This window comes from Typopeltis vanoorti, chromosome 13 (assembly GCF_054136105.1).
Source record: "Typopeltis vanoorti isolate ZY-2024b chromosome 13, IOZ_Tvanoo_1.0, whole genome shotgun sequence".
In the NCBI taxonomy this organism is placed as follows: Eukaryota; Metazoa; Arthropoda; class Arachnida; order Uropygi; family Thelyphonidae; genus Typopeltis; species Typopeltis vanoorti.
Genome location: NC_143561.1, coordinates 111099473 through 111113018, shown reverse-complemented (window position 1 = coordinate 111113018; position 13546 = coordinate 111099473). Strand labels below are relative to the sequence as shown.

Genomic DNA, 13546 nt, shown 5'->3' with positions numbered 1-13546 from the left:
AATCCAATTAATTGTGGAATCTTGCAGACGTGTAGTGGATTTATTTAAAAGTACAACATCATCTGCATAAAATAAAGCTGAGATTAACATCTCCAATTTTGATATCAGGTTTAATACCTCTTACTTTCATAATGTGATCCATATTGATAATGAATAAGAGGGGAGATAATGTACATCCTTGTCTGACACTAGATTTAATATCAAACCATCCCTGTACTTCATTTCTAAATACTGACTTAGAGCTAAAATAAAGAATAAGTATTGCTTGATATAATGGTCCACTGATACCAGTATTACTGTAATGTTTTGAATAGCTTTTCTCTTGGCACCTTGTCATATGATTTTTCTAGATCCATAAAACTTAAATACAGATCTTTGTTATATTATTATTATTATTAAACAAGACCTCATGGAGTCAAAGACTCATCTAGGAGGTCCTTTTATCTCACACACATCTCATCATACCGGGTCTTAAACACATTCAAACTCCTTGCAGACACCACATTCTCAGACAAGGCATTCCAATCATTCACAACTCTGCACGAAAAAAACCTGCCTCTCACTCCCCTACTCACACCCTCTTTATACAGTTTCCAGGGATGACCTCTGGTTCTCCCCTGATCTCCCACTATTCTCTGTAGAACTTCTCCACCATTGATCCTATAACAACCCCTTACCAACTTGTAGGTCTCTATCATATCTCCCCTCTTTCTTCTCTCCACTAGACTCTGCAAATTACATCTTTTCAATCTTTCCTCTTCAATTTCAATATTCCCATGATTTCTCAACTATTTGGCATAAAAGTGAAAATCTGACCCTGACAGCCTCTATTTGAGCTGAATTCAGCTTGTTCTTCACCAAGCTTCCCTTCTACAATCATTCTCAACCGTTTCTCAAGTATACTTGCATAAATCTTACAAGGAGCACTCATAGAGAAATACCTCTGCAATTCTAACATTCAGCTTTATTTCCCTTTTTGTATATGGGTACTATAAGAGCTCTATTCCAATCATCTGGAATTCGTCCCTCTGTCCAGGCCTTCTGGATTATGCAGTGCAGCCACTGCAAGACTTTTATACATTCATATTTGAGCATTTCAGGTCAAATATCATCTACTCATGCTGCCTTTCCATATTTCAGGCTTTTGACGGGATTTTTCCACCTTCAATTATGAATATGTATTCCTGATTGCATGCATGTTGTGTGTTTTCTTATCACTGTGCTGTCACTGCTTGTTTTATTTAGCAATTTTTCGAAGTAATTTCTCCATACACCAACAATATTTTCATGTCACCTTTATGATCTCTAATTCCTTTTATGGCACTCATTCCTCATTTCTAAGCTTTTTAAAACTTCCAGAATATCTTGAAACCTTCTTGATATTTATTTTCAATGTTCTTACCAAAGTCTTCCCATGACGTTTGTTTAGCAAGTTTTACACAATGTTTAGCTTTCCTACATTTGTCTCTGTATTCTCTAAGAGCACAAGCTGACTTATTTGCAGGAACTTTTGATATGCTTTCTTCTTTTCCTTCACTGCCTCTTTAACTTCCAGTAACCACCATGGATTTCATTTTTCTATGTTTGCTGACAACCTTACCACATGCCTCTCTGGCTGAATCAATCAATGTTTTCTTCAAGGCTTGCCACTGAATCTCCATGGTTTGATTCCTGTTCTCAAATGCTTTCATTTTTTCTTGAGTAATGTTTGTGTATTTTACTCTACAGTTCATATTTGTTCTTCTTTTCAATATCAAATTCAATTTTATCCTGCTTAAGACTAAATGGTGTTCACTTCCAATTTTTATGTTGGAAATGATAACAAGTCCATGTCTTGAGCAGAAATCCAACAGGTATCTGCCATTATCATTAAATTTGCTCTTTTCTTCAAATTTTCCCGAAATATTTTTTTGTCATGCTGTACAGTCATTTTATTTGTGGTTTAAGCCAATAATAATACAATTTGGAAGATCCATAATAGATTCAATCTATTCATTTAATCATAATTATTTCGATCAATGTTAAAAAAAAAATTAAATTTTAAAAGAAAATATAAAGGAGGAAAAATACTTAGTATTGTACTTCAGCATTATAAAACCACCACTGCAACAATAAAATATGGAGCAATTAAAACAATGAATTATCACTGGAAAGGGAGAGATTAATTATGCAGGGATGTCCATGTTCTCACCATATCTGTTTAACCTATGCCTAGAGGATCCAATAAAAGATCCAATAAGAGGATCCAAAAATGTGAAAAAAAAAAAAATTGCATAATAAAAATATACAGATGATAGAGTATTATCTAGATAATAAGGAAAACAAACTAAACGATATTGAAAACCTACATAAAAACAGCAAGAATTATACAAGTAGATAAACTTTAGTAAAACCAAAACAATGGGAGGTGACATAAACAAATAACATAGTGGAAGGAAATAAATTGGAAAAGGTTAAAAATTGAATTACTTAACTATCTTAATCAGAGACAAGTTAAATTACGAAGAAACTATTGAACACAGAATAAATCTAGCATTATCTAACATGACCAAACCCAAAACTATTTTGAAAATACACAAATCTCCAAAAAAAAAAAGTACATAGTGCAGATGTATATAGCATCTCAGAACCCACCTCCAGAATTCTCAAGAAATATAATTTAGTGGCTGCTTTTCTTGCTATCAACAAATTATCAGCATGGTTTCCATCTTTAAAAGATAAACGGTCTCCTCTAACTCTCGCTGGTATCTACCTAGGTTTGATAATCCTAGTGACTGTTATTGTTCTCATTTTGGACAAACTGGATACTCTATAAAAAAGAGAATACGAAAACACCAATCTTACATACACATATATGCTTACTTCATCGATGTCAGAATAAATTAGAACGCTTGTTTAAAGAAAGCACTGAGGCCTTACTTCACCATCCAAACTTAAATCAGAATTACTGCCTCACTCTAAGATATAGGAAAGTCTCATTTTAATCATACATTAATAATTTTTTTTTAAAATAGCTAATGAATTATCAATACAGTTGTTTTATGTATAACGTCATGCAGCTCTTACTTTTTCAAATCAATCCATTGTTTGCATTCTACTTTGTAATTAACTACTGCTGCCTGTAACACATGATCTTAGTATTACTCATATTATTTATCCTTTGTGTGTGTTAATTGAAAAAAATTATACAGCTGTACTCCTCACAGTTCTTTATGACACAGAGATTTGGATGAACAATGATTAACAGGCTTTGAAAACAAATGAAATGAAAATCAAGGAGATCAGAGAAGAATTATACTATTACATTTCAATAATCACAACAATCAAAGAAGCACAGTTACAATGGTATGTATATGACTACAGAAACTACAGAAACGAGTTCCTCATATTCCAAAAAAAAATTAAAGTAAAAGGAAAGATACCTGCAGAAAGACCATGGAAGTGGAATTAGTCTTTACAGAAATCTAAATAACTTGACTTTAAGTTTTGAGAAAATAATTATGAAAAGATATCAAGTTGTTTCATTGATTAACGTTTAATATTATTATGATTATTATTATCACCTCCACTGAGTCAGAAAACTCAACATTGGAGAACCACACCAATCATCTCTCTTAAACCCATTCAGTCTAATAGCTCACAATTGTCTCTTCAATCTAGTCATTCACCACTCTCCAAGCAAAAAATCTAATCCTCACTCTTACTGACCACACTCTTACACAACTTCCAGGATGACCCTTACTTCTCACCCTTCTTGTCATGTACTGAAAAATTTATTTGGTAACAATCTTACAGAACTCCCTTTACTAACTTAAGTTTTTATCATGTCTCCTCTTTTCTGCCAGTTGATTAAACTTTGCAACCTACGCCTTCAATGTATCCTCAGAAGAAGCATTCTACAGACTTGCACCATTTTGACCACTTGTCTCTGGATCCTCTCAACTGCCTTCTCATTCCTGGGAAACTAGGTGACCATATCTGTGTGCTGTAGTCAAGATGTGGCCATATCATAGTCTTATAAAGAGGAATGATACGGCCCACAATCTTAACTGAGTTATTTTTACTTTCTTTTGAGTTATTTTGCCTATTTCTGCCAGAGAAAGGTAGCTCCCACCCTAGTAATTTATTCACATTTTCTAATAGAGTGACAGTTTGGTTGGACAAGGAAAATTACTATACCATGATACTGTAGGATGACTGCCACACCAGAGAAGCACTATAAGGTTCATCTCTTACATTTTACCATATTAAACTGATGACCACTATCCTTTTGCCCACATTGCCAATTTACTTAAATTATCCTTCTGGTTTTATTAACTATTGCCATTTCCAGTTTTGCATAACCAGCAAAATAATTTTCATGGACATGAAAGTATAGTGCTTCTCTGTGGTGTCAATCATCTAACAGTATTGTGGTACAGTCATTTTTCTTTGTCCAACAAAGCTGTCACTCTATTAGAAAATATGAGTAAATTACTAAGGAAGGAGCTACCTTTCTCAAATCCTTAGAGTATCATATTCCTATCCACTCATTCCTGAATTCTATAACATACTGGACATTGAATTAGAAATCTTTATGCATATGTATGAAAACATTACTTATGTAGTGTATATACTTGGTCATGTACATTACTACAAATTCCTTGCAACTATTTAAGAATGATGCTGGCTAGTAATCATCGATAGTAGTGATCACTGGGAAAAACAAAGGATCTTTAGGAGTACACCTTGTTCTGTACTGATGATAGGCAGAGAGTTTTGTAGGCACCTCATGAAGCAATGAACCCAGCTTGCCTTGTAAACGCAACTCAAAGTTTCAGAGGTGGTGTCATGGTGTGGAGCATGTTCAGTTGGTATAGAATAGGTCTCCCTGATATTTTTGGAAGGTCAAGTGTCCTCCAAGGAATATCTGAATACTGTTGTCAATCAAGTCCATCTGTCAATGTTGACTTTATCCAGCAGGTAACAGCTGTTTCACGGATGACAATACCACTGTCCAATGCACAAGAATTGTTCAGAAGTGCAGTGAGCACGACAGTGAATTCCACCATCTTCCCTAGCCACTACAATGCCTAGATCTGAGCACCATTGAGAATGTATGGGACACATTAGAAAAACAGATCTGGGAACAAATCCTCTTCTATCAAATCTGAACCAGTTAAAGGAACTCTGTGGTGAGCATATTGTGTCCACTTATATAATGTGATTTTTTAATTTTCTTTTTTTTTGGCAATTTTTACACATGCCTATGTAATGTCCCTTATGCCTGTCCCAACGTTTCTCACTGCCTCCTCATTTCATTGTTATACTATACTATACCACTGCCATATTAAATTTTCTCCTGCTTTATTGCAAATATTTCTAATATGTGTACCTTTATCCAACTTTCCCAATACCTTGACTAGCCCTCCAGAAGATACAAAATACACTATAATTGCTACTTTTTGTTTTACAGTCTTCATTATGTAATAGAGTTATCTTGTCATCTTTCCACTCTCTTGAATATTGCAGAGCTGAGACTTAGATTAAACAGCTTGGTCAGAGGCACTGCCAGTTCTCTTACACATTCTCATAACACACAGGCTGATATGCCAGACTTTGCTGTATTTACATTGCTATTTCTCAATATGCTGAGCACTTTCAGTTTGTTTGCCTCAATTCTGGCATCAGTCTCTGTTATACCGGCAACTGCAACATCTCCTCCTGGATAATATCACCTTTGTAAAATGACCACTTAGTATTTCAACTCTTTTTCTGATTCTGTTACTTTCTTACATTGTTTCTACAAACAAACAAACAATGACCATTTCCAATGCACTACTGACATTTTTTCATTGTAGCTTTTTATGCACAGCAGCAAGATGACCCCCTAAGCTTGTCATAATCACTGGCTCTGCATATCTATAATATATATATATCCCTTCTTAACTGAGAATCCCATGTTGAGCAACCCTCCAGGACAAGAATGCATGGTCACTTTCTCTAAATGGAAGCTAAGTGGCACTTCTGATGCTATTACTCAAACTCCATGTCAATGTCATTTAAAAGTCTGCATCATTGAATAATATAATCAATCCTCACTATAGAAAACACTATTATGGTGAATTCATTTAACATATTAAAAAAAAAAAAAAAAATTGCAGAACAACCAAAGCCCATTAGTAGCCGTTTACGTACTGCAGTTACGACACTGTTAAAGGAAATTCACTAAAGGAAACTTTCCAATAAAACTAATCCTAATCACTCTAAGTTTGGTACAGTGAAATTTGACTCTCATTAACAAAAAAGGAAGTAAAAATTATTCTGAAATATGACACAGATTTCATATTTTATTTGTGGCAATAAAGTGATCAGGATCACAACAACTACCCCCCCCTCTCCCCAATAATATGGATGACAAGCAGTTGGTGATCCTTGTTATGTGCCATATTTATATTTTGGTTTCAGTGTTATATTTTGCAAAAAAAAAAACTATTTCAATATAAAATAAACTTTCAAATAATACACAGTACACATATCACATAGAAGTGCAAAAACATATACAAAGAATATAAAGCATCAGCAGGGCTGCGCCATGCAATTGTGCCCCGCACAAGGGCGCTTGAAGATGAGGGGGCACCATTTTCACTATGGGAAATAATTAAAAAAATATATAAATTTTCTTATTCTTGAATTATATCGTACTATATAAATTACACAATTACAAATTATAGTTAATGCAATAAAAATTAAATTTAAAATCAGTCAAATTATTATGAATTCTTAATAATCTAACAATATTTTTAACTTAATACATCACCAGTTTTATTATAATTTGTTTGAAGTGAAACGTTATCAATATTACCACAGATTTTATTTCACAGAGTAAGCTTCGACTCAGCAAAAATTGTATAAATATTCTCGATTGTTTATTATATTTTTAGTGGAAATTATTAGTTTAAGACAGACCTTGAATTCATTCCTACGCTGTGCTTTGCCCTTTATGGATGTGCAATTGTCACTGAAACAGTGACATTGTTCTGCAAATTTGGAAGGTAAGAAACTATAACATAACATAAAATAAAAGTAATTTTTGTTTATATATATATATTTTGTTGTATTTATATATTAACAAAATAAACATTTCTGAAAATTCTTATTATTAAAAACTCCTTATTAATGAATTTTAGTGATTACAATGTTCTACTATTGTTAAATAAAATTTATTTCTATGCATGCGTATAAACTGTTTTGTACTTTTAACAAAGTAAAATTTTTCACAAAATTTTTTAAGGAAACTTATTTTATGGGAGCACTGAAAAAGTTTTGCACAAGGACGCCTCCTGCCCACGACGCGGCACTGAGCATTAGTGCCGTAACTACTGTACTGCAGAACCACACAGTGTGAGGGATCCAAAAGTTCAAGCAGATCCAATAAAGTCTTGCCAAAGAGGACCCAAAAAACATTTTTTTTTAAAGGGGAAAGGCGTGGGGGGGAAGTACTGCAGTTCTGATACTGTATAAATCATTATAGTATGAATAAAACCCAAATTCAACCCATTCTCAGCTCCGATTAAAGAAGGCTTGTTATGCATACTCACATATAGGAAAAGGAACTTGAGAATCCTTTTATGAGTGAGGATATACAACACATTTCCTGTCTGAGGATCTATTACTGGTAACCTGTGTACTTTGTTCTGAATGAGGGTTTTGATGGCATCAAAGAGACTGAAAATGTATAATAAGACTAAATAAGAGTTAGTTCTGTTGATGCTAAATGAGATGAATAATTTCATAATTGTAAATGCTATTACTGAAAATGAGTTTAACTAAGTTTAGCTTTATAACAGTATGGCCCAATTAGTGTTACACATATGAAATTCCAACTAAATGTAGGAAATTCTAAAGCCAATGAAAGATCATTACAATCTGAAAAAAATCAAAAAACTGTTTTAAGTTTGATTGGATTATAAAAATCTTTATTTCATTATTATAACTATGGACTAAATGATACTTTATAACAAAGTATAATCTATTATCTCAGAAATATGATATGATGCCTATAAGTACTATACATTAATGCAGTGGCCAAACAGTATTCATGATTTCAAATACCAGTGAAATTAAGAGGTTTAGAATTCCAAAATTAGGAATAATGACAACTGTAGATAATTTCACAACTTAAAACAGATCAATGAAAATCAAATTATGAAAAACTCCAAGCAACATAAAAGGATGTGTATTTTAAAACTTTCAGTACACTGTAATCCTTTCTTTTAGTGTCACACGGTGATCAGCATTCATTTAAAAATTTTATGGAATTTACAACCGTGTTAAAAACTTTTTTTATTATCCCAACGTTTCAATCTTCATATCAAGATCATCATCTGGAGCATAAATAAATATACAAAACAAGCTGAGTTACATTATTATCTGTAAGCTAGAGAAACAATGATTTGATCACATGGTAATCTACTGGCATGACCTCTAGAGGAAAAAAAAAAATTATTTATAAATTACATCAAGCTAAATTTTATTTATGATGACAGGATTAAACATCCTTTCTTACATCATTGTTTCTCTAGCTTACAGTTAATAATGTAACTCAGCTTATCTTGTATATTTATGTATGCTCCAGATGTTGATCTTGATATGAAGATCGAAACGTCGAGATAATAAAAAAGTTTTTCAACACGGTTGTAAATTCCATAAAATTTTTAAATGAATTTCAGTACACTGATTTGGCATTTTTCATATAAAGAAACTGGTTATCTTCCCTAACCAAATCCAGATGGAAGGAGAGCATGCTATCTTTCCTTCCTCATTTCTGGGTCTTTAGGGACAGAAAATAAGATAGAAACAGAGAACAAATTATATTAAGTTAGTACATTTATTTTCATTTCAAATATTAAAATTAAGAACTTTAATAGAGCAATATTTCAAATTAAATTGATGACATTCACTTATTTAGATTTGTCAGTCTGTCTGTCCACAGATAAATTTTTCTGGGATTCTGACTGGATGGAATATATTGAAATCTGGAATCCTTACAATTTTTTTTTTTAGCTATTCCATTAATTTTTTTTTTGTTTGTTTGTTTCATTTTACTTCCACAAACTGGACTTTGTAGGAATAACAAAGGTGCAAAATGCAACATTTTTATATAAAATAATTCATTTCTGACCAGATGAAATAAAATAATATCTGGGAATTGGGATTATAGAAAAAGATGTCCATGTGGATTAATTAGGGTTTCACATCAGATAATTTTTATTGACAATGATCCAAACTGATATTAATAATTCCACAGTACCTAGATGAAATATAATGAACACTGGTATTTAGGATTTCTATTAAAATCTGTCAAATCACGTCAAGTTTAATTTTCATCAGGCCAAACACGTCTGAAATCATTTCCTTATTAGGTATTTTTGCTTCCAATTATTATTATTATTATTATCTTGGCAACCTCCATGGAGTCAAGAGACTCATCATGGGAAGCCCACTGAACCAGCAACATGTCAATCATAAAGAGCTTTGAAGTTACACTACCTGCACACAGGCACTAAGAACTCTCCATGTAAAAAATCCACTCCTCACATCCTTACTTCACTACATCTTTATACAACTTCCAGGGATGGCCTCTCGTTCTTCCCATCTTAGACTTCGATCAAGATATCTCACCTGGTTCATAGACAATTCATTGCAGGGAAAATTGAAATGATATTGCATTGATACCAATATATGAAAAGTAAATGCAGTGCAAGATAAATTTCACAAAATATAGTTGTTTATGTATTCATGTATTAAGATTTTCATTCTTATACAATGAAAGTAATATATTTATTGATCGGCGAGTTTCCTAATTTCTGTTTCGTAGTAATTTTTATTCATTTTAACCTGGTTCAGAAATCTTCTTCAAATTCCATGACCAAACATGGAAAGCACTTAAAGCCACTTCAGGTTTCCAATAAGCAGTGCTGTGGTTTCACATCTGATGACAAAATTCATCTCTTAAATAAAAACAATTACAAACATCCTTGCCCATTGCAAGTTTAGAATCCACAGCTCATTGGCGGGAGAAGGAACATTATCTGGTCAGTTGTTAACAACATGATATTTCTGATCACAGTTTATTTTTGAACATTTCCCAAAAGAAGTAATTAATTGCTTATTTCACTTTGGGAGCATGCATATATGAAATCATTATTATATTTGGCAGGAACACATGCATATATATATATATGCATGTATTCCTGCCACACACACACACAGTAAAGAAGACTAAACATGAAATTTAAAATGTCTTAGTGTTATAAAATATTCCAGCATTGGAGGATAAGGAGTAGTATTTACGTAATTTTATCATCATTTTCTTTAATATAATTACTCAAAAGTGCACCGCACCTATGATCTTAACTAGCTCTGCAAATGATAATAGTGTACAACATATCTTTTCCTATGCAAGAAAAGTGGAGTCATTTTCAAAATGCACATGTATTCAGTAACTGAAACATGTCACCTTCTGAATTAGTTCAGATAAAAAAATATATCACAACATGGATGGGTGTCTAAATGTGCAGAACAGAAAAACAGTGAATGGTTAGAAGAATAAATATCCTTAAATATTGTGCCTTTTCTCTTTAACTATTCTTAAATATTTTATTCTCCCTACTAACTATTCTAACTATTAATAGTTAGAATAGTTAATAGGAATAACAGTTTATAAATATTAGTTGGATATAACTATTATCCCTAAATATGCTTAAATATGATGTCCTTTCTCCCTGACCATCCTATCCCAGTTTTGTAACAATTAATATTCCATCTATAGAGCCTGTAATAAGAAAGAATATTAATAAACAATTTCAGAAATTATATGGAATAAACAATTTCAGAAAGCTAAATATAATTGAAATATTAAATGAAATATAAAAAATCTTTCTTTTTTTTTTTATATATATGGAAAATATTTCTTCTTTTTTTTTTTTCTCATATATATATCCATGAACAATTTTCTGCGATTACAATTTTCTTAATTTCTCTGTGATGAATTGTCCGTACACAATCTCCCTTGGTGAAACTCTGCTCTTCACAAAGCTATGTATAATTGACTGACCAATGACAGCTTTCATGGTTTGCACACAAGCATATTTTCTCAAAATGTATCCTGTTTTCAGGGTTATCTTCTTTTCCTTAACTCATAGTAACCTGCACTGATCTGAACATATACATTTCAAGTACTGTCTGAAAGAACAGCACATAATGTGTGCCATAGAGAAAGAGGGAATTCTAATAGCAAGGCTTATACGTTGGTCATACATAACTGGTAATTAGCTTACGGAATTAAGGACATTGGTCTTTAATTTCGTATAAGTCCTTATATGTTGGTCATACATAACTGGTAATTAGCTTACGGAAATACTGGTGAAACCAGATCCGGTTTCATCAGTACAGCCACTCTGGACTGGCAGACCATGCCTTAGATACCCACCATAGAATTCGTTGGAAGAAAACTAAAATAATACACTGCATCAAGTTTAAGTAAAAAGATTATTCAAGGAATCATCAGCAGCTCTAAAAAACGTTCTAAACCTCAACAAATTTGGGTGCATGAAACTACCCCAAATTTGGGAGACTTACATTATGAGAACTTCAGCCCAACGGCCAAGACAACCAAATGGGGGGCTACCCTGAGTGTCGAGTGTTCAAAATTCAAGGAGAACTGGCCTACCAGTCCGCAACTTGGATGGCATAGGTGCCAAGAGGGGGGGGGGGGCCTTTCGAGTTTTCAAAATTCGAGTCATCTCATCAGAATTCAAGGAGAACCGGCTTACCAGTCTGGAACTCGGGCAGGGGGGGGGACCCTTTTTGAGTCATCAGAATTCAAGGTTCTCCTTGAATTCTGATGGGATTCAAGTTTTTCAAGATTGAAAAACCTAAAACCTAAAAAACCTAAAACCTATGACGCCCAACCCCCACGAGTTTCTGAAAGAATGTTTATTCTTGTCATCGTGAATAGAATTTATCTTGATGTAATTTTTTTTTTCACTAGAGGTCATGCCAGTGGAATAACATGTGATCAAATCATTGTTTCTTTAGTTTACAGTTAATAATGTAACTCAGCTTGTCTTGTATCTTGATGTATGCTCCAGATGATGATCTTGATGTGAAGATCGAAATGTCGGGATAATAAAAAAGTTTTTTTTAACACGGTTGTAAATTCCATAAATTTTTAAAACGAGTTCTTGTAATTGTTTGTACATTTCCTCTATTTCCTCATCTGAATGATCACTTGTTGGCATATATACCTGCATTATTGTTATGCCCACCGGTTCAACATTCAGTGTTACCACCATAATCCTGTCATTCAGATATTTTATGCTAATGATGCTCTTTGCTGTTCTTTTATTAAAAACAAATGCAACTCCTTTTTATCTCCACCTGAGTAAATTACTCTTACTTCATCACTATAAAAATCACCTATTCCTTCCCATCTGACTTCGCAGAGCCCTATGATATCAATTTTTCCATTGTCCATTTATTGTTTGAGATTTTCTAAATTTCCACATCAGTTCATTGTTCTCACATACCATGTTACAGCTTTGATTCTCTGACGATCTTTCATTTTCAGTTTGTTTGTAGCTTGTTTTAAGTCACTTTTAGAGGTTTGATCTGGAGGAACATCAGCCCTTGAAATCCTTATTTCCCGATATTGTATCCATTCCAATGTGCACCTTCTTTTCCTCTCTGTGCCAAGAGACACCACCTTGGTTTGTCAGGCTGGTAACTTCCCCCTTACAAGTTCTATTCATTGCTACTAAAATTTTCTAGGGATATTACTGGAGTAGTTTCTCATTGCCTTTTCCACCGCAGTGCTCCTGCAAGTACTAGTTGAGCTGCTGCCCTCTACCAGCTAGAGTAGAGGGCAGCAGTGTGTGTGTGTGTGTGTGTGTGTGTGTGTGTGTGTGTGTGTGTGTGTGTGTGTGTGTGTGTGTGTGTGTGTGTGTGTGACTTTCTAATCGCAGAAAGGAGATGTCTGTTTTTCCCCAAAAAAATGTCTATTGAGATCACTTACTGGTGATTAAATTTGAACAGTACTTCAAGTTCCAAAGTTTCTTTAATTTCTTTTACATTTGTATTCTAGTCACATTTGTAATAATACTTAAAACTTTTAAGTTTTTTTACGAAAGCCTTCTAATGGATCATTTCATTGGCTTGTCCCAAAAATTCTTCTCTCTTGCTTTCTCTCTGATCTGTTTTCTTGGTTACTATTCATTTCACTTGCACATGCTGCACTCAGGCCTAATGCTTCTGGTTTCCACTTCAGTCATAAAATGAGAAAAGATTGCTATTATGTGTTATCTCTCATACACTTTACTTCAAAGTGGTAAATCTCACTCTTTCATTGAAATAAGTCTCCATTAATTTATGTATTTTAAACATACATTAAAACATTAAACATTAAATTGTAATCCTTATTCTGGATAGATTAACTTACAATGAGGTGAATCTTCTACTACATTCACTTTGATAAAAATGAACGATGTATGGGAACATGATATAT

The 13546-nt window shown here is 33.2% G+C and overlaps 1 protein-coding gene across 9 annotated transcripts in view; it reads right to left on the bottom strand.

Annotated features, from left to right (window-relative positions):
• Positions 1-13546, bottom strand: part of LOC150100469 (5'-AMP-activated protein kinase subunit gamma-1-like) — an 855293-nt gene that overhangs the window by 199100 nt on the left and 642647 nt on the right. For all 9 annotated transcript variants that reach the window (XM_090402490.1, XM_090402487.1, XM_090402491.1 and 6 more), the window contains one exon: positions 7581-7707. In XM_090402490.1, the coding sequence (XP_090258616.1) occupies positions 7581-7707 (127 nt within the window). The remainder of the gene's footprint in view (positions 1-7580; positions 7708-13546) is intronic.